General features: G+C 50.6%; 1 protein-coding gene across 1 annotated transcript in view; it reads right to left on the reverse strand.

Annotated features, from left to right (window-relative positions):
• Positions 1-20169, reverse strand: part of robo1 (roundabout, axon guidance receptor, homolog 1 (Drosophila)) — an 809035-nt gene that overhangs the window by 119146 nt on the left and 669720 nt on the right. The window contains exon 4 of the mRNA XM_070892873.1: positions 10130-10287. Within this exon, the coding sequence (XP_070748974.1) occupies positions 10130-10287 (158 nt within the window). The remainder of the gene's footprint in view (positions 1-10129; positions 10288-20169) is intronic.

The raw sequence follows: 20169 nt of genomic DNA on the forward strand, positions 1-20169 counted from the left end.
AGATAGCTCTGAGATGTATCCCAAAAGTGTGCCACAAGAATCGTTTTTGGAGTTCAGGCATGAAGGCAAAGGTCCCAGAAACAGGTGTTAGACGACTCACCAGTTTATCTGGTTCGGTGGGGATGGCTGAGGGAGCAGTATTGGCCAGGAAGCTGGGAGAACTCCCTGCCCTACCTCAAATAGTACCAAGAGATCTTTTACATGCACCTGAACAGGCAGACGAAGCCTCTCTTTGATGTCTCATATGAATGGCAGCACCTCAGGCAATGTAACACTCCCTCCGCTCTGTACAAGAGTTGTTGGCTGTGGCTCCAAAAGGTTGTGGGTTCAAGTCTGTCTCCTGAGACTTGAGCACATAAATCCAGGCTGACACTCCTGGTGCCAGTACTGAATGAGTGCCGCACTGTCGGAGGTGCCGTCTTTCAGATGAGACGTTAAACCGAGGCCCTGTCTGCTCTCTCAGGTGGACGTAAAAGATCCCACGGCACTATTTCGAAGAAGAGTTAAAGAAAGAAAGACTTGCATCTATATAGCGCCTTTCACGACCACCGGACGTCTCAAAGTGCTTTACAGCCAATGAAGTACTTTTAGAGTGCAGTCACTGTTGTAATGTGGGAAACACACAGCAAGCTCCCACAAACAGCAATGTGATAATGGCTAGAAAAACAGTTTTTGTTATGTTGGCTGAGGGATAATTATTATCCGCAGGACACCGGGGATAACTCCCCCTGCTCTTCTTCAAAATAGTGGCCGTGGGATCTTTTACGTCCCCCTGAGAGAGCAGACGGGGTCCTCGGTTTAACGTCTCATCCGAAAGACGGCACCTCTGACAGCGCGGCACTCCCTAAGCACTGCACTGGGAGTATCAGCCTGGATTTATATGCTCCAGTCCCTGGAGTGCTTCCAAGTGTCCCGGGACCAATATTTATACCTCAACCAACATGACTAAAACAAACCAGACAATTGGGGCGTGATCACACTGCAGTTTGTCGGAGCTTGTTGTGCGCACAGCGGCTGCATTTCAAAGAAGAACTTCATTGGCTGTAAAGCCCTTTGGCACACCCCGAGTTTGGAAAGGTGCTATCGAAATGCAAGCTCTTTATTTACCGAGGCCTTCCTGGCTTGTGGAGCTCCCTGCCTTCCGCCTGCCGAGCCATCAGGGCAGAGCGAGAGAGGTACCTTTAACTGAACACAGCCATTGTATCAGCTAAAGTGCTGTGTAATCATACTTCAAGTACCTGTCAACAAACGCTGCTAAAACCTCAACTGACTTCTTTTCCCACAAGCACCAGCAGAATCTGAAAACTTAATTAATTCTATTTTTCTTCATGCAGCGGGTAGGTGGGGGTGGTTGGGGCGGGTGGGGGGGGGGGTGGAATTTTAAGTCAAATTAATCCGTTCCTTTAAAGGTGTAGAAATGCTCCAACATTCCTCAGACAGGTGACTGCCGCTGTGTTAATGTTTAGACAGGAGATATTTTCAGGTGTCAGCGAGAATGCTTCAAACAAGACCTTGGCAGGCTGTGCTTTGTAAGAGGCAGGAGATTAGGGGTTGTGGGAGGGACGGCGGACACATCAAAGGCCACAGGTGTGGGCACACTGCCTTAACACAGTCCTGCCTTTGTTCTCCCAGGTGGACAAGCCGAAGGAATGATATTAGCAACACATTAGCAAAGCGTTTGCTGCCTGATTTCTCCCCAGCCTCGCCCGATATAACGAAGGGATGGATAGGAAGAAAGGAAGAAAGATAGATTAGATGATAGAAAGAAGGAAAGAAAGAAAGTAAATAACTTGCATTTCTATAGCACTCTTCATCACCTCAGGATGCGCTGCACGTACAGGCAGTGAAATATTTTTTGAAATAAGAACATAAGAAATAGGAGTAGGAGTAGGCCATACGGCCCCTCGAGGCTGTTCTGCCATTTAATACGATCATGGCTGATCTGATCATGGACTCAGCTCCACTTCCCCGCCCGCTCCCCATATCCCCTTATCCCCTTACCGGTTAAGAAACTGTCTATCTCTGTCTTAAATTTATTCAATGTCCCAGCTTCCACAGCTCTCTGAGGCAGCGAATTCCACAGATTTACAACCCTCTGAGAGAAGAAATTTCTCCACATCTCTGTTTTAAATAGCCCCTGATTCTAAGACCATGCCCCCTAGTTCTAGTCTCCCCCATCAGTGGAAACATTCTCTCTGCATCCACCTTGTCAAGCCCCCCTCATAATCTTACACGTTTCGATAAGATCACCTCTCATTCTTCTGAACTCCAATGAGTCGAGACCCAACCTACTCAACCTTTCCTCATAAGTCAACCCCCTCATCTCCGGAATCAACCTGTAGAAATGTAGTCACTGTTGTCATCATCATAGGCAGTCCTTCAGAATCGAGGAAGACTTGCTTCCACTCCTAAAGTGAGTCCTCTGGTGGCTGAACAGCCCAATACGGGAGCCACAGACCCTGTCACAGGTGGGACAGACATTCGTCGGGGGAAGGGGGAGGTGGGACTGATTTGCCGCACGCTCCTTCCGCTGCCTGCGCCTGACCTCTTCAAGCTCACAGCGTTGAGACTCGAAGAGCTCAACGCCCTCCTGGATGCACTTTCTCCACCTCGGGCGGTCTGCGGCCAGGGTCTCCCAGGTGTCAGTGGTGATGTCGCACTTTACCAGGGAGGCTTTGAGGGTGCCCTTGTAACGTTTCCGCTGCCCACCTTTGGCTCGTTTTCCGTGAAGGAGCTCCTTCACTGTTGTGATGTAGCAAACGCGGCAGCTAATGGGCGCACAGCAAGCTCCCAGAAACAAGCCTTTGGTGCAGTGGGTAGCACTCTCGTCTGTGAATCAGAAGCTTGGGGGTTAAATTCCTGGATTGAAGCTCATTGTCGACTGACAATCCCAGTGCAGTGCTGAGGGAGCGATGTGATGGTCTGGTCATTTATGTCACTGCCGTATGTGGGATCGCTCCTGCACTAGAACAGTGACAACACTTCAAAAGCACGTCATTGGCTGCGAGGCGCTTTGGGCCGTCCTGAGGCTGTGAGAGGTGCTGTCTATGAATGCAAGTTCTTTCTTTAGGTTTGAAATGACAAGGCCAGTTAAGGTGTTTGTTGCTGGTGTTTGAGGGAGGAATATTGGCCAGGATTCCAGGAGGGCTCTTTGATCAGTGGGAGAGTGTAATAGTTGAGGTCAGGGCATGTCAGGCAGTTAGGATTTTAGGGAACAACTTAATCTTTATAATTGGTACATCTACACAAGGTACTAAGGTAACATCAAAAACCTGCAAGAGCCGGCAAACGGAGAGGAACAATAGCAGAGGGAGTGTAACTCATGTTCTTCTACATCGCCTTTAGCGATGACTTGTTCTTCCATGCCAGAAATATCAGCTTTTCCCCAATCAGGATGATACTTTGATTCTTTTTATTGCCAAGTGAAGGGCTGGAGCTGGGGCCCTGGCTTCTGATCTGAGGCTTGTTTCTTTCTCACAATGCTCGACATTCTGGAACTGCCTCCCTATACCTCTCTGCCGCTCTCTCTCTCTCCTCCCACTCCAGAGACCCGAGCACAAATATCCAGGCTGACACACTCCCAGTGTCAGTGCTGAGGGAGTGCTGCACTGTCGGAGGTGCCGTCTTTCGGGCGAGACGTGAAACCGAGGTCCCCGTCAGCGCTCTCAGGTGGGCGTTAAAAAGATCCCACGCCCACTATATCAAAGGAGAGCAGTGGGAGTTCTCCCCGGTGTCCTGGGGCCAATATTTATCCCTCGGTCAAAATCACTAAACACAGACTATCTGGGTCATTATCACACTGCTGTGTGTGGGAGCTTGCTGTGCGCAAATCGGCTGCCACGTTTCCCACATTACAACAGTGACTACACTTCAAAAAGTACTTCATTGGCTGTAAAGCGCTTTGGGACGACCAGCGGTCATGAAAGGCGCTATATAAATGCAAGTCTTTTTTTTCTTTAAGACGCTCCTTAAAACCTACCTCTTTGACCAAGCTTTTGGTCGGCTGCCCTAATATCTCCTTATGTTGGCTTGGAGTCAAATTCTGTTTGACAATCGCTCCTGTGAAGCGCCCTGGGGCGTTTCACTATGTTAAAGGTGCTATATAAAATGGCAGTTGCAGTTGTTGTTGTAACGCAAGTGATTTAGCTCGATACACATGCTGTAAAGTCCGACATGTAGAATGGACAACACAGAAACAGGCCATTCGACCCAGCTGCCCCGTGCCCCCTCCCACTCGAATTGCCTCTTCCCACCTTGCCGATGTATCGCCCTGTTCCCTGACTCACCAAACCAAAGGAAGTTGGTTGTTTTCCCGATTTTTATCTTCCCTAAACCCCTCGCAGAGTGTAAAAGAAAAGCTGAACCCTGATTGTAACTCGGTGCAGAAATCAGGGTGTGGGGGGGGGGGGGTTCCGCGTTGGAGAACTATCCAGCATCCCCCCCCGCCACCCTCCGTGCCCGCCCTGTCAAACAACCCGGAGAGTGAGGCCCATTATTTACATTCCCCAAATCAGATTCCCATTGGGAATTAAGTCACCTCAATATCGGTCAGCATCAATGCTGTCAGCACAACAAGACCGTCAGCAGGTTGGGGCCAATGGAGGGAACAGCGTGCGGCGGTATACCACTGCAGGGCAGGAAGCAGCGCGTACTGCAGGAGGGCGACGGCTGACTGCAGTCTGGGCAGGTACAGAGCAGGAGCGGCGAGGTCGGGGCGAAGGAACGGTGAGAGCTCGTGGAAGGGGCGCGATCGGGACACAGGAGAGGAGAGAGTTCCGGGGCCCAGGAGAGGCGTGAGTTCGGGGCCCAGGAGAGGTGAGGGCCCAGGGGCAGCACGGGCCCAGCCCACACTGCGATATGTGCGCGCACTCGATCCGTGCAGCGGAGCTGGTCTCCAGTCGTCTTGGCTAGCCCTTGCCACTGGACCAAGGCCTAGCTCTGCCAAGCCCGTGTGGTGGCTGGTGTGCAACAGTCACCCCCACGTTAGAAAAATCCACGCACAGGCATCTTCCACCCTTCAACATGCAGTTCGGGACCGGGAATATTAGGTCCTTCATTGACACACCTGTGAACTCATCCCTTTTTTGGTGTGGAAGCAAGTCATCCTCACTTCGAGGGACCGCCTATGATGAAGATGATGTCACACAGGCAGGAGGGAATCTAAAATCAGCGGATGGGGGTGGGGAGGGGGAACTAGGCTGCCATCAATGGCCCTCAGAAACGGCCCCTGGCAAAGTAAGTAAGGATTTGTAAGGTGGTGGGGGTGGGTGGGTCTGTCTGTGAGCCGGGGAGTTGGGAAGGGAGCCCGGGGGGGCAGGGGAGGTCTGAGGGGTGTGTATGTGCGCGTGTGTGCCAGGCTCCTCCAACGCCTCCCGGCCCACCTGGAACGTGCACAGCATTCAAATTCAAATGACTCATGGCGGCACCTCCCGCGGCCGTCAACATTCGCCGGCGGTTTCAAAGCCGCGCGGGACCAGTGACATCATCAGGACGTGACAGGAGCCCGCCGTGGCTCATTGGGCAGCACCCTCGCGCCTCAGGGTCAGAAGGTCGTGGGATCAGGGCCCCCTCCAGAGAATCGAGCACCAAATCCACGCCGGCAATCCTAGTGCCAGTATCACAGGATTACAAAAGGGTTTACAGCACAGAAACAAGCCGTTCCTAACAATTTCCTTCCCAACGCTTGGCAAGCATTTTGTGTTCTGCATCACTCGTTGTTCACTTGCGCTATGTTATAACTGCTTCTTTCTATGCTGAAGATTATACTTCCAATTTGTTTCTCTTTAAACGGGTCTATGGCGGTCTTTATGCTTCACACCAATCTCCTGCCATCCCTCTTCATCTCACTGCATCAACATAGGCAGTACTGAGGGAATGCCGCACTGTCGGAGGGGCAGTACTGAGGGAGTGCCGCACTGTCGGAGGGGCAGTACTGAGGGAGTGCCGCACTGTCGGAGGGGCAGTACTGAGGGAGCGCCACACTGTCGGAGGGGCAGTACTGAGGGAATGCCGCACTGTCGGAGGGGCAGTACTGAGGGAGCGCCGCATTGTCGGAGGGGCAGTACTGAGGGAGCGCCGCACTGTCAGAGGGGCAGTACTGAGGGACCGCCACACTGTTGGAGGGGCAGTACTGAGGGACCGCCACACTGCCGGAGGAGCAGTACTGAGGGAGCGCCGCACTGTCGGAGGGGCAGTACTGAGGGAGCGCTGCAGTGTCAGAGGGGCAGTACTGAGGGAGCGCTGCACTGTCAGAGGGGCAGTACTGAGGGAGCGCTGCACTGTTGGAGGGGCAGTACTGAGGGAGCGCCGCACTGTCAGAGGGGCAGTACTGAGGGAGCGCCGCACTGCCGGAGGAGCAGTACTGAGGGAGCGCCGCATTGTCGGAGGGGCAGTACTGAGGGAGCGCCGCACTGTCGGAGGGGCAGTACTGAGGGAGCGCCGCACTGTCGGAGGGGCAGTACTGAGGGACCGCCGCACTGTCGGAGGGGCAGTACTGAGGGAGCAGCGCACTGTTGGATGGGCAGTACTGAGGGAGCGCCGCACTGTCGGAAGCGCCGTCTTTCGGATGAGACCTTAAACCGAGGCCCCATCTGCTCTCTCAGGTATTTCGAAGAAGAGCAGGGGAGTTATCCTCGGTGTCCTGCAGCCAATATTTATCCCTCAATCAACATCACTAAAACATATTATTTGGTCATTATCATATTGCTGTTTGTGGGAGCTTGCTGTGCGCAAATTGTCTGCCGCGTTTCCCACATTCCAACAGTGACCGCACTTCAAAATTATTTCATTGGATGTAAAGCGCTTTGGGACGTCCTGAAGTGGTGAAAGGTGCTATATAAATACAAGTCTTTCTTTGACCAATGCAATTACCTGAATTCAGGTTTGTAAAAATGGTGAGCACATTACCCCATCCTAGCCCCGCACCCCCCACTGCCCCCCTCACTAGCCCAGCTTGCACCAATACTGCAAGGCTGCGGGGCAGGGAGGGGTTAAAATCGGGCCCTTTTAAAATTATACAGCTGCTCATTCATCTAAGAGTGGCGCTATCTCCAAGGCAAACTTTATTTCTGATTGCTTACAGCAGAAAGTCTGACGTGAATTTATTAAGCTGCTTGTGACGTCTCTCACCAATGTCTGCAAGCAGTCCCGCATTTAATGAATTGCACTGAAGTGGAGTGACTGTTGCGTAGTCAAATGCCACAAAGCAATAAGTCATGGAACAGAACAGCACAGAAGGAGGCCATTCGGCCCATCAAGTCTGCACCGGCTCTTTCGAAGAGCAAGTTAGTCCCACTCCCCCCGCTCTTTCCCCACGTCCCTGTAAATTATTTTGCTTTAAGTAGTTATCAATTCCCTTTTGAAGGCCACGATTGAATCTGCCTCCACCACCCTCTCAGGCAACACCTTCCAGATCCTAACCACTCGCTGCGTAAAAACGTTTTTCCTCATGTCACCTTTGGTTCTTTTGCCGATCACCTTAAATCCGTGTCCTCTGGCTCTCGACCCTTCCGCCAATGGGAACAGTTTCAGAGAGTACATAACGAGAAATTGCCACTGGGCTCAACCACTTCCCTCCCCTCACACACCCTTAAATCTATCTTAAAATGAGCTCTACCAACCCACTTAATCTTGGACGCCCGTCAGATGAGACGTTAAACCGAGGCACCGTCTGCCCTCTCAAGTTGATGTAAAAGATCCCACGGACACTATTTCAGGGGAGCTGTCCACCTGGTATCCTGGTTTTAATACCCGCCCTCCTGTATGGCTCAGAGACGTGGACCATATACAGTAGACACCTCAAATCGTTGGAGAAATATCATCAACGATGTCTCCGCAAAATCCTGCAAATCCCCTGGGAGGACAGACGCACCAACGTTAGCGTCCTTGATCAGGCCAACATCCCCAGCATTGAAGCACTTGACCACATTTAATCAGCTCCGTTGGGCAGGCCATGTAGTTCGCATGCCCGACAGGAGACTCCTAAAGCAAGCGCTCTACTCAGGGCTCCTACTTGGCAAGCAAACCCAAGGTGGGCAGAGGAAACGTTTCAAGGACACCCTCAAAGCCTGATAAAGTGCAACATCCCCAGCGACACCTGGAAGTCCCTGGCCAAAGACTGCCCTAAGTGGAGGAAATGCATCCGGGAGGGCGCTGAGCACCTCGAATCTCGTCGCCAAGAGCGTGCAGAAACCAAGCGCAGTCCCACCCACCCTTTCCTCCAACCACTGTCTGTCCCACCTGTGACAGAGGCTGTAATTCCCGTATTGGACTGTTCAGTCACCTGAGAACTCACTTTTAGAGTGAAAGCAAGTCTTCCTCGATTTCGAGGGACTGCCGATGATGATGATGATCCTGGACAATATTTATCCCTCAACCAACATCACAAAAAACACAGATTTCCTTTCACTGGAATGTCAGCCGACATCTTGCGCCCAAGTCTCTGGAGCAGGACTCAGTACGAACGACCTGACTCAGGGGTGATCGCACTGCAACACTGTGCCACTGCTAAACTCTTCGCGGGATCTGTAACAACTACCAGATACAGCGGGCAGGACCTGAGGTCCGAATCTTATCCCAAGGATGGCCCCTCCAGCAAGGCAGCTGCCACCATTGCCGCACTACAGTAGGGCTCAAACCTCAGACATTTCTGGCCATACGATGAGAGTGCTGTCGAATGAGCTAAACTTCTTTCAGCCATTCATCTACCACTCCGTGGGATTAACATTTCCAATCAGGGCTCGAGGGCCCCAATTGGCTCTCGCCCTCTGTTTTGGGAACTGTGTCGTCTCTTAAAGCAGGAACTCAGTTAACAATCAGCAGATGAGACAGGTCATCAGTTGATGTCAGCTACAAGCACAAATGACACAGAATGGTTAACATAGAAAATAGGTGCAGGAGTAGGCCATTCGGCCCTTCGAGCCTGCACCGCCATTCAATATGATCATGGCTGATCCTCTATCTCAACACCATATTCCCGCTTTCTCCCTATATCTCTTGATGCCTTTTGTGTCAACGGACCCAAGTTTCGGATCCCCGGTAGAACGGCACACCTCGGAGAGGCCTGCCTAATTTCTAGAACTGACAAAGCAGCAAATACTTAGCTTGCGATTCTCCCATATCTGTTGGCCCGTTTGCAGCTCAGCGTGACGCAGCAGGAGCTGCTGGGGGCGGAGCAAACGTGTTCTGACCAAGCACTGCCGGCAGGGGGGGGGCGGGGCTAGGGCCCAGCATCAGTTTGAGAACTGGCAGCGTTGCGCATGCGCATTGGAGCGTGCGCGCATGCGCAATGGCACACAAATATTGGCAATCAGCCATCTTTAAAGGGACATGCAGAAGAGTAAGAATTAAACTTTTAAAGGTGCGTGCTGGCTGGCTGGCTGGATGGCTCTCCCTCCCAGTGTTTTTCAGGCCTCCCTTATCCCCTGGCCGAATGGCCGAAAGATCGCAGCTCGGTGCCTGCTGCTGCTGCTTCGATGGAGAGGTAGAAAAATTAAATGTTTTATTCATTGATTTATTTATCACTTAATATTGATGATGGCTCTTTATTGGTAAAAGTGAAGTGTTTAATGCTTTGTAAAATCCCCTAACTTCCCTTCTCCCCCCCCTATCTCTCACTCCCTGCGCCAAATTCCTAAAATGTAGGCAAGGTTTTTCTGAGTGTACAAAAGTCGACACTTACTCCGTTCTAAGTTAGTTTGGAGTAACTTTTCGCTGCCAAAACTTGCAAAACAGGTGTAAGTGGCTGGTAACGCCCCCTTTTGAAAAAAAAAGTACTAAAACAAAACTATTCTAACTAACTAGAACTGGAGCAAACTAGGTCCCGAGAATTGCGATTTCTAAGATACTCCATACTAAACGAGTTGCTCCAAAAAAATAGGAGCAACTCGTGCCAAAACTTGGGCTTTAGAAATCTACCTATCTCCTTCTTAAATATATTCAGTGATCTTAACTGTATTCAACACAGCAGGAGGCCATTGGGCCCGTGCCGGCTCTCTGGAAGAGCGCCTCAGTCAGTTGCACTCCCCCCGCCCTTTCCCCGTAGGTCTGCAATTCTTTTTTCTTTCAGCTACTTATCCAATTGCCCTTTGGAAAGCCGCGATCGAGTCTGCCTCCGCACTCCCAGTCTTACCGTGATCCGTTCATCCTTGTCATCCAGGCGGGTGCTGTCCCACTTCCAGGAGATGGTCGGCTCCGGATGCCCGCGAGGTGGTTGGCATTCCATGACAGCGGGCTCGCCAGCTGCCACCATAACATCCGAGGGGTTCTGTCTGAAATCATCCCGAAGAACTGCGCAGAAAGGAGAGAAGAATTCCATTAGCTGGGCCTCTCAGTGGAAGGCTTATTCAGTGCATCGGTTCAAACGATCAGAAAGAGAGTCTTGCATTTATATAGCGCCTTTCACGACCACCGGACGGCCCATGCACGTTACACACAATGAGGTTATTTTTGAAGTGTAGTCACTGCTGTAATGCGGGGAACGGGGCAGCCACTTTGTGCTCAGCAAGATTCCGCAAACAACATTGTGATGACGACCAGATAACCTGTTTTAAATGATGTTAGTTGAAGGATAAATATTGGCCCCAGGACACCGGGGAGAACTCCCCTGCTCTTCTTCGAAATAGTGCCATGGGATCTTTTACGGCCACCTGAGAGAGCAGAGGGGACTTTGGTTTAATGTCTCACCTGAAAGACGCATTGGAACGCAATACATTGTTTCTCTCTAAATTAGGGTGTCCCCCAATTTATAATTCACTGCAGCTCTTTACAGTCCAAAAGGTGTGTGTGTACACTGTGAGATTCAGCCTTCCAATATCACTCACTCCCTAGTGACAGACCTGCACCCTCCAGTACTGTACCCCTGTGTTATACAGTGACAGACCTGTACCCACCAGTCCTGTACCCCTGTGTTATACAGTGACAGACCTGTACCCACCAGTACTGTACCTCAGTGTTATACAGTGACAGACCTGTACCCACCAGTTCTGTACCACAGTGTTATACAGTGACAGACCTGTACCCACCAGTACTGTACCCCTGTGTTATACAGTGACAGACCTGTACCCACCAGTACAGTACCCGTGTTATACAGTGACAGACCTGTACCCACCAGTACTGTATACATGTTATACAGTGACAGACCTGTACCCACCAGTTCTGTACCACAGTGTTATACAGTGACAGACCTGTACCCACCAGTACTGTACCCCAGTGTTATACAGTGACAGACCTGTACCCACCAGTACTGTACCCCAATGTTATACAGTGACAGACCTGCACCCTCCAGTACTGTACCCCTGTGTTATACAGTGACAGACCTGTACCCACCAGTACTGTACCCCAGTGTTATACAGTGACAGACCTGTACCCACCAGTTCTGTACCACAGTGTTATATAGTGACAGACCTGTACCCACCAGTACTGTGCCCCAGTGTTATACAGTGACAGACCTGTACCCACCAGTACTGTACCCCAGTGTTTACACAACTCAATGTTGTGGTTGATGGGCCTGGTGACAGAAGGGATATTGGGTTTGAAGCTCAGCCCAGAGTCGGACAGGATATCACATAGAGCTGTGAGTGTGTAACCCGCAGGATAATGTAGTGTGAAGCCTCGATATTCACAACGCTGGGTGCGAATGGAGGGGAACCCTGGAGCAGGATAAAGTGCACAAAGATTGCCATGGTGAGACAGCCAAGTTTAAGAACATTCAATTCTCCACAACACCTTGAACAATAGCTGGGCCCAGCCCAGTGTCGGGCTGTACTGACCGTGGAATGCACCAAGTGCAGACAGAGTAACCGCCCCTCCCCTTCGCTGATTGAGACACGGGCAATCAAACAACAAGAGGCTGGAAAATAGCCTTTCCAACACAATGAAGTACTTCTGAAGTGTGGTCACTGTTGTAATGTAGGAAACGCGGCAGCCAATTTGCGCACAGCAAGCTCCCACACACAGCAATGTGGCAAAACCTACAATGTAAATCGGGAGAGGTGTTGTACGTGGAGGGGGATGAGCCAATATTACCTGTTTTACACCGTCACAAAGAGTCAAGATCTGCCCCAGAGAGTGAGAGAGAGAGACAGAGTGTGAGAGAGAGACAGAGAGAGAGAGAGAGACAGAGTCAGAGAGAGAGAGAGACAGGGACATAGAGTGAGCGAGAGAGAGTGAGAGAGACAGAGGGAGAGGGACAGAAAGAGTGAGAGAGACAGGGACACAGAGTGGGAGAGTCAGAGAGACAAAGGGACAAAGGGAGAGACAGATTCAGAGGGAGAGAGGGCGAGAGACAGAAAGTGTGAGAGAGACAGACACACAGAGTGAGAGAGAGAGAGAGAGAGTGAGAGAGAATGAGTGAGAGAGACAGAGAGGGGGACAGAGTGAGAGAGACAGAGAGGGGGACAGAATGAGAGGGACAGAGAGAGAGGGAGAGGGAGAGAGACAGAGAGAGGGGGGAAGAGTGAGAGGGACAGAGAGAGGGGGGCAGAGTGAGAGGGGGATAGATTGAGGCGGTCAGAGAGGGGCACAGAGAGAGGGGACAGAGTGAGAGTGTCAAAGAGAGAGGGACAGAGTGAGAGGGACAGAGAGAGGGGGACAGAGTGAGAGGGACAGAGAGAGGGGGACAGAGAGAGAGGGGCACAGAAGGGGTCAGAGAGAGAGGGGGACAGAGTGAGAGGGACAGAGTGAGAGGGACAGAGAGAGAGGGACAGAGAGAGGGAGACAGAAAGAGGGGGACAGAGTGAGAGGGACAGAGTGAGAGGGGCAGAGCGAGAGGGTCACGGAGTGAGCAGGTGTAATCATCATCATAGACGGTCCATCGACTTGCTTCCACGCTGTAAAGGGATGAGTTCACAGGTGTTTCAATGAAGGACCTAATATTCCAGGTCCTGAACTACATGTTGAAGGGTGGAAGATGCCTGTGCGTGGATTTTTTTAACGTGTGGTGACCGTTGCACACCAACCATACGGGCTTGACAGAGCTTGGTCTTGGTCCAGTGGCAAGGATCACCCAAGATGACTGGAGACCTGGTGTAATGGGTTGGCAGTGACAGGTCATGTCCTGTACTAACCCTATTCCAGTTCCTTTTAGTTGAGGGCCACACATCCCAGTGACTGTGTTCCAACAGGATGGCATTGTGGTGACTCCCATTACAGGCCATTGTGGTGGCCCCCATTACACCCATTGTGGGGACTCCCATTACAGGCCCATTGTGGGAACCCCCATTACAGCCCATTGTGGGGATCCCCATTACAGGCCATTGTGGTGGCCCCCATTACACCCATTGTGGGGACTCCCATTACAGGCCCATTGTGGGGACCCCCATTACAGGCCCATTGTGGGGACCCCCATTACAGGCCCATTGTGGGGATTCCCATTACAGGCCATTGTGGAGACCCACATTACAGGCCATTTACTAACATGTTGGTATGAATTTAGCTCCAGCTTTTCCCATTAGAGAGGAAAGTGACTGCCTGAAAAAGAGATGGAATTTCTGAAGTGGCCCTAAAGCGTCAACAGTTCCCTGGATTTGAGGATTGAGCAATTAGTGTCTCACAAAACAGACGCAACTTCCAGCTCTGTCACTCGAGCAATATGATTAAACATCTTAAAACAGCTCAAACACTCTGCACATCAAAAAGCAATGAAGAAGGAGGAGGGAGAGATACAATTAGCCAGGAAGAGATCTGGATCAAGTTTCTCAATGAACTAAATGTCAAACACAAAGCGCCTCCAGCTGAACAGGCCGGAGAGTGAAGGAGAATAATTACATTTCAGGAGCGGACTGTGCAAGAGTCTGACAATGCAAGGCGGAGAAACGGACAGAGCTCGGAGACACAGCCCAGAGCCAAGCACGAGACCACCTTCCTTCCTTGTGTGTCAGCCGTGCCTCAGTGGGTAGCACTCTCATCTCTGAGTCACAAGGCTGTGGATTCTAGTCCCACTCCAGAGACGTGGAGAGCAAAATCCAGACTGCCACTCCAGTGCTGTACTGAGGGACACTGCACTGTCGGAGGGGCAGTACTGAGGGAGCACCGCACTGTCAGAGGGTCGGTACTGAGGGAGCGCCACACTGTCGGAGGGGCAGTACTGAAGGAGTGCTGCACTGTCGGAGAGGGAGTACTGAGGGAGCGCCGAGCTGTCGGAGGGGCAGTACTGAGGGAGCGCCACACTGTCGGAGGGGCAGTACTGAGGGAGTGCTGCACTGTCGGAGGGGGAGTACTGAGGGAGCGACGAGCTGTCGGAGGGGCAGTACTGAGGGAGCGCCACACTGTGGAAAGGGGTGTACTGAGGGAGCGCTGCATTGTCAGAGGGGCAGTACTGAGGGAGCGCTGCACTGTCGGAGGGGCAGTACTGAGGGAGCACCGCACTGTCACAGGAACAGTCTTTTGGATGAGACATTAAACCGAGGCCTTGTCTGCTCTCTCAGGTGGATGTAAAACATCCCGTAGCACTATTTTCGAAGAAGAGCAGGGTGGTTCCCCCAGGTGTCCTGGGCCAATATTTATCCCTCAATCCATATCACTAGAACAGATTACCTGGTCATTATCACATTGCTGCTTGTGGGAGCTTGCTGTGTGCAGATTGCCTGCCGCATTTCCCACATTACAACATCCTGCAAATCTCCTGGGAGGACAGGCGCACCAACATCAGTGACCTCGCCCAGGCCAACATCCCCAGTATTGAAGCACTGACCACACTCGATCAGCTTCGCTGGGCAGGCCACATAGTTCGCATGCCAGATACGAGACTCCCATAGCAAATGCTTTATGCGGAGCTCCTTCATGGTAAATGAGCCAAAGGTGGGCAGCGGAAACGTTATAAGGACACTCTCAAAGCCTCCCTGGTAAAGTGTGACATCACCACTGACACCTGGGAGTCCCTGGCCGCAGACCGCCCGAGGTGGAGAAAGTGCATCCGGGAGGGCGTTGAGTTCTTTGAGGCTCAACACAAAGAGCGTGACGAGGTCAGGCGCAGGCAGCGGAAGGAGCGCGTGGCAAACCAGCCCCACTAACCCCTTCCTCCGACCAATGTCTGTCCCACCTGTAACAGGGTCTGTGGCTCTCGTATCGGATTGTTCAGCCACCAGAGAACTCACTTTGGGAGTGGAAGCAAGTCTTCCTCGATTCCGAGGGACTGCCTACGATGATGATGATGATTACAAATTCTCCCGTTTCTGTCTGTAAAGGACCTACATTTGTCTTCACTAATCTTTTTCTTTTTACGTACTTGTAGAAACTTTTGCAGTCGGTTTTTATGTTTCTTGCAAGTTTACTCTCATACTCTATTTTCCCCCTCTTAATCAATCTCTTGGTCCTTTTTTGCTGAATTCTAAACTGCTCCAAATCCTCAGGCTTGTTACTTTTTCTGGCAACTTTGTACAACTCCTCTTTGGATCGAATACTATCCTTAATTTCTTTTGTTAGCCATGGTTGGGCCACTTTTCCTTTTGTGTTTTTACACCAGAAAGGAATGTATAACTGTTGCGATTCCTGCATCTTGCGACTTTAACGTAGCAAAATGACCCAAGGTGCTTCACAGGAGCATTATAAGACAAAGAATTTGACACCGAGCCACTTAAGGAGGAATCAGGGCAGGTGACCAAAAGCTTAGTCAAAGAGATAGATTTTAAGAAGCATCTTGAAGGAGGAAGGAGAGGTAGAGAGGCGGAGAGGTTTAGGCAGGGTGTTCCAGAGCTTGGGGCCCAGACAACAGAAGGCACGGCCAACGATGGTTAAGCCATTAAAATCAGGGATGCGCAAGAGGGCAGAATTAGAGGAATGCAGACATCTCGTGCGGGAAGGGGGTTTGGAGGAGTTTGGGGCTGGAGAAGATGTCAGAGATAGGGAGGATTTGAAAACAAGGATGAGAATTTTGAAATCGAGGCGTTACTTAACCGCTAATTCTACACAGCCGCTAACCAATGTTCCCCCTAACGTTTCTTTGGGTGCACAGTCCCTTTAACGGGATGCATGGCCCATTCTGCGCATGCGCGAAATGTCCCATTGAAAACCGGAGATCGGCCGGCGCAGGACTTCCAGACAGCTGCACAGCCTTGCAGCTTAAAGGGATCATTGCCGCTAAAATAAATGGGACAACACCCTCAAAAAACTCCCATTCATGCGAATATTGTACAGGTAGGAACGAATTGTGCATCAAATAACATTGTCCTGTTCGCAGTATACAGGCCATACTCAAATGTTATAGTTTTCTTTTTTAAGATTTCATTTGCTTTAAATGTGTAAAAATATATATTTTATCTCTCGGTAGACTAACAGTTTTTTGTGTCTCAGATGTCCACCTGACTGTTGACAGTAGACACCTCAAATCGCTGGAGAAATACCACCAACGATGTTTCCGCAAGATCCTGCAAATCCCCTGGGAGGACAGAAGCACCAATGTTAGTGTCCTCGATCAGGCCAACATCCCCAGTATCGAAACACTGATCACACTCGGCTAGTTCCGTTGGGCGGGCCACATTGTTCGCATGCCTAACACAAGACTCCCAAAGCAAGTGCTCTACTCGGAACTCCTACACGGCAAGCGAGCCCCAGGCGGGCAGAGGAAACGTTTCAAGGACACCCTCAAAGCCTCCTTGATAAAATGCAACATTTCCACCGACACCTGGGAGTCCCTGGCCAAAGACCTCCCTAAGTGGAGGAAGAGCATCCGGGAGGGCGCTGAGCACCTCGAGTCTCATCACCGAGAGCATGCAGAAACCAAGCGCAGGCAGCGGAAGGAGCGTGTGGCAAACTAGACTCCCCACCCTTTCCTTCAACCACTGTCTGCCCCACCTGTGACAGAGACTGTAATTCCCGTATTGGACTGTTCAGTCACCTGAGAACTCACTTTTCGAGTGGAAGCAAGTCTTCTTCGATTCCGAGGGACTGCCTATGGTGATGACACTCAAATTTTATAATTTTCCTTTTTTGGATTTAATTTGCTTTGAATATTTATTTTATCTCTCGATAGAATAATACATTTTTGTGTCTCAGATGTCCACCTGACTGGTTGCTGATATCATTTCTAATTGGGGCAGTGTCGGCCCAGCTTTCTGATTGGGTCACTGTTTCTACAAAAGCACGTTCGGGTAAAAGAATGTAATTTCTCTTTTCTGATTGGTTATTTTTCCACCTCGAAGCAACCAGATACTAAGAAAATAATGTTAGCTCTCAAATTGCCTTTAGTCAGAAAAACAGAAAGACAGAACAGCCCGGAGCTCTTCTCTCGAGAAAAGAGAAGGCTGAGGGGTGACCTGATAGAGGTCTTTAACATTATGAAAGGGTTGGATAGGGTAGACGTAGAGAAGATGTTTCCACTTGTGGGGGAGACTAGAACTAGGGGCCATCAATATAAGACAGTCACTGATAAATCCAATGGGGAATTCAGGAGAAACTTCTTTACCCAGAGAACGGTGAGAATGTGGAACTCACTCCCACAGGGAGTGGTTGAGGCGAAATGAAATGTATAAAATACTTAAGGGGCTTAACAGGGTAGATGCAGGGATGACGGTTCCTCCTGGCTGAGGAGTCTAGAACCAGGGGTCACAGTCTCAGAATAAGGGGTCAGCCATTTAGGACTGAGATGAGGAGAAATTTTTTCACTCAGAGGGTGGTGAATCTTTGGAATTCTCTACCCCAGAGGGCTGTGGAGGCTCAGTCTTTGAGTATATTCAGATAGAGTTTTGGACAGTAAGGGATTCAAGGGATATGGGGATCGGGCAGGAAGGTGGAGTTGAGGTTGAAGATCAGCTATGATCTTATTGAATGGTGGAGTAGGCTCAAGGGGCCGAATGGCCAACTCCTGCTCCTATTTCTTAGGTTCTTATAAATAGCAGAAATGTATTGAAGGGGAAGCTGGATAAACACATGAGGGAGAAAGGAATAGAAGGATGTGGTGATGGGGTGAGATGAAGAGGGGTGGGAGGGGGCTGGTGTGGAGCATAAACACCGGCACGGAGCGGTGGGGCCCAATGGCCTGTTTTTGTGCGCCACATTCTATTTAATACTATGTAGAAGTCAGAAGGCCCAAGTGTGTGAGAATCAGAATCAGTAACAATAATGTAAGACTGTTTATGGGCCAGTCAGTCACAGAATCAACAAAAGGTCGTGGTCTTGAATCTTGGCTTTGTATTTATAAATTATTTAGATAATGTACAGGATGTGGAACTGATAGCATCCCTTATGGGATAGCGACCACATTATAAACATAATCTGGGGGTCAAAATATCTAAGTCCAAGATCTAGGTACCTAACTTTAAAAAGGGTCAACTTCAAATGCAAACAAAGCAACTATTGAAGCCAACTGATTGGTGGAGTGTGTTCAATGATACTTCAGAGGATAAGTGGAATGCCTTTAAAGGTATAATGCTGAGCATGCCAGCGAAAGACACGGACCGAACAATGCGACCCAAAATGGAGTAATGAACAAATTAAAACCGATATAAAGAGGAGAGATATCCTCAGCAGATCCCGTAGAGCAATATACGGAACTGCACAAACAATTCGGGGGGGTGCGGGGGCTAACGCCATCACAGAGCAGCAGTGAACAAAGCCAATGGGATGTTAAACTACAACTGAACACAGGTGAGAGGGGACAATTCCTGGGCAGAGTATTACATAGAATATCACAGACCGGAATTTTCCCATCCAAAAATGGGTGGGTTTGGAGCGTGGGGGCAGTTAAAGTGTTAAAAATGGGATTCCCGTCCTGATCCCGCCTCCAACCCGCCCATTACCCGGAGGAAGGATGGGGGGGGGGGAGGGGGAATGGGCAGCCAGCCCACTGCCAGGGGGCGGTACCTCAATTTAAATAATATGATGAGGCTGCAAACCTCTATTTTCCCCGTCCATTTTGAATTGAACCCCATGTGGACGGGTTACACACAATTCGTTAAACAGAGGTGGGGACTGCTGCATCCAGGAGGTATGTGGCTTTATACCTACCTCCTGGATCCAGGGACAATTCTAAACCCCCCTCCCCGCGATCAGGTACCCCCTCACGAGGTGACTGATCACCTCCCCAGCCCTCCATCCCACAACGATGGTGATGAAGTCAGCCACAATCATCCGGTGGCCAGCCCCGATCCTACGAGCATACCCCCCCCACCCCACCTCCGTGATCGACAATTCCCCCGTCCCCGATCCACCCCACCGTGATCTATGCCGATATCTATGCTCCACACGAGCCTCCTCCGACTTATCTTCATCGAAACTGTACAGGAGCTGTGGTCAGATTGCACCTTGTGCACTGTGAGCAGCTCTAGTTGTGGAGATGCAAGGGGGGAGCAAGTGCAGAGAGGGACCAAGGGGCTGGCTAATCCCCAGTGCCAGGGATGGGGGTTATAATGAAACACTGGCAAAGCAAAGGGTTTTCAGGCTAGAAACGACGCAGCTGAGAGTTGATCTGAGAGAGGAATATTAGATAGTAAAGGGATGCGCAAAAGGTACACCTGGAATACCACTGACTTTTGTTGGGTGAAGGTATTGAGGGTTACGGAACCAAGGCGGGTAGATGGAGTTAAGATCAGCCGCGATCTCATTGAATGGCGGAACAGGCTCGAGAGGCTGAATGGCCGACTCCTGTTTCTATATGTAAAATTTGTGCCTTCACGCTGTATTGAATAAATTTAAGACAGAGATAGACAGTTTCTTAAACGATAAGGGGATAAGGGGTTACGGGGAGCGGGCGGGGAAGTGGAGCTGAGTCCATGATCAGATCAGCCACGATTGTATTGAATGGCGGAGCAGGCTCGAGGGGCCATATGGCCTACTCCTGCTCCTATTTCTTATGTTCTTTATCATTGGCTGTAAAGCGCTTCGGGACGTCCTGAAGTCGGGAAAGGTGCTGTAGAAATACAAGTTATTTTTTTTCTTCGTCGAGGAGAGGGCGCGAGGAACAATCCCACGGTGAAGGAGGCAGGAATAATGGAGAGGGGCGGGGGAAAAGAAAAAGGGTGTGCATGCTGGGAATCGAACAGTTAATTCAGCCTGAAAACGCAAGCAAAGCACAGGCTTACATTACAGAGTCGCGAAGGTCTGTGGTTCCACTGAACGTCGATCAGCTAACTCCCCGACACTTGGCAATGGGCCCCTCACCTTCTCCGAGCACAGCATTAATCAGTGGCAGCACTGACGTCATCTCTTGCTGTGAGGCTGGGGGATCGAGTAAAACTT

Source organism: Pristiophorus japonicus, chromosome 11, assembly GCF_044704955.1.
Source record: "Pristiophorus japonicus isolate sPriJap1 chromosome 11, sPriJap1.hap1, whole genome shotgun sequence".
Taxonomy (NCBI): Eukaryota; Metazoa; Chordata; class Chondrichthyes; family Pristiophoridae; genus Pristiophorus; species Pristiophorus japonicus.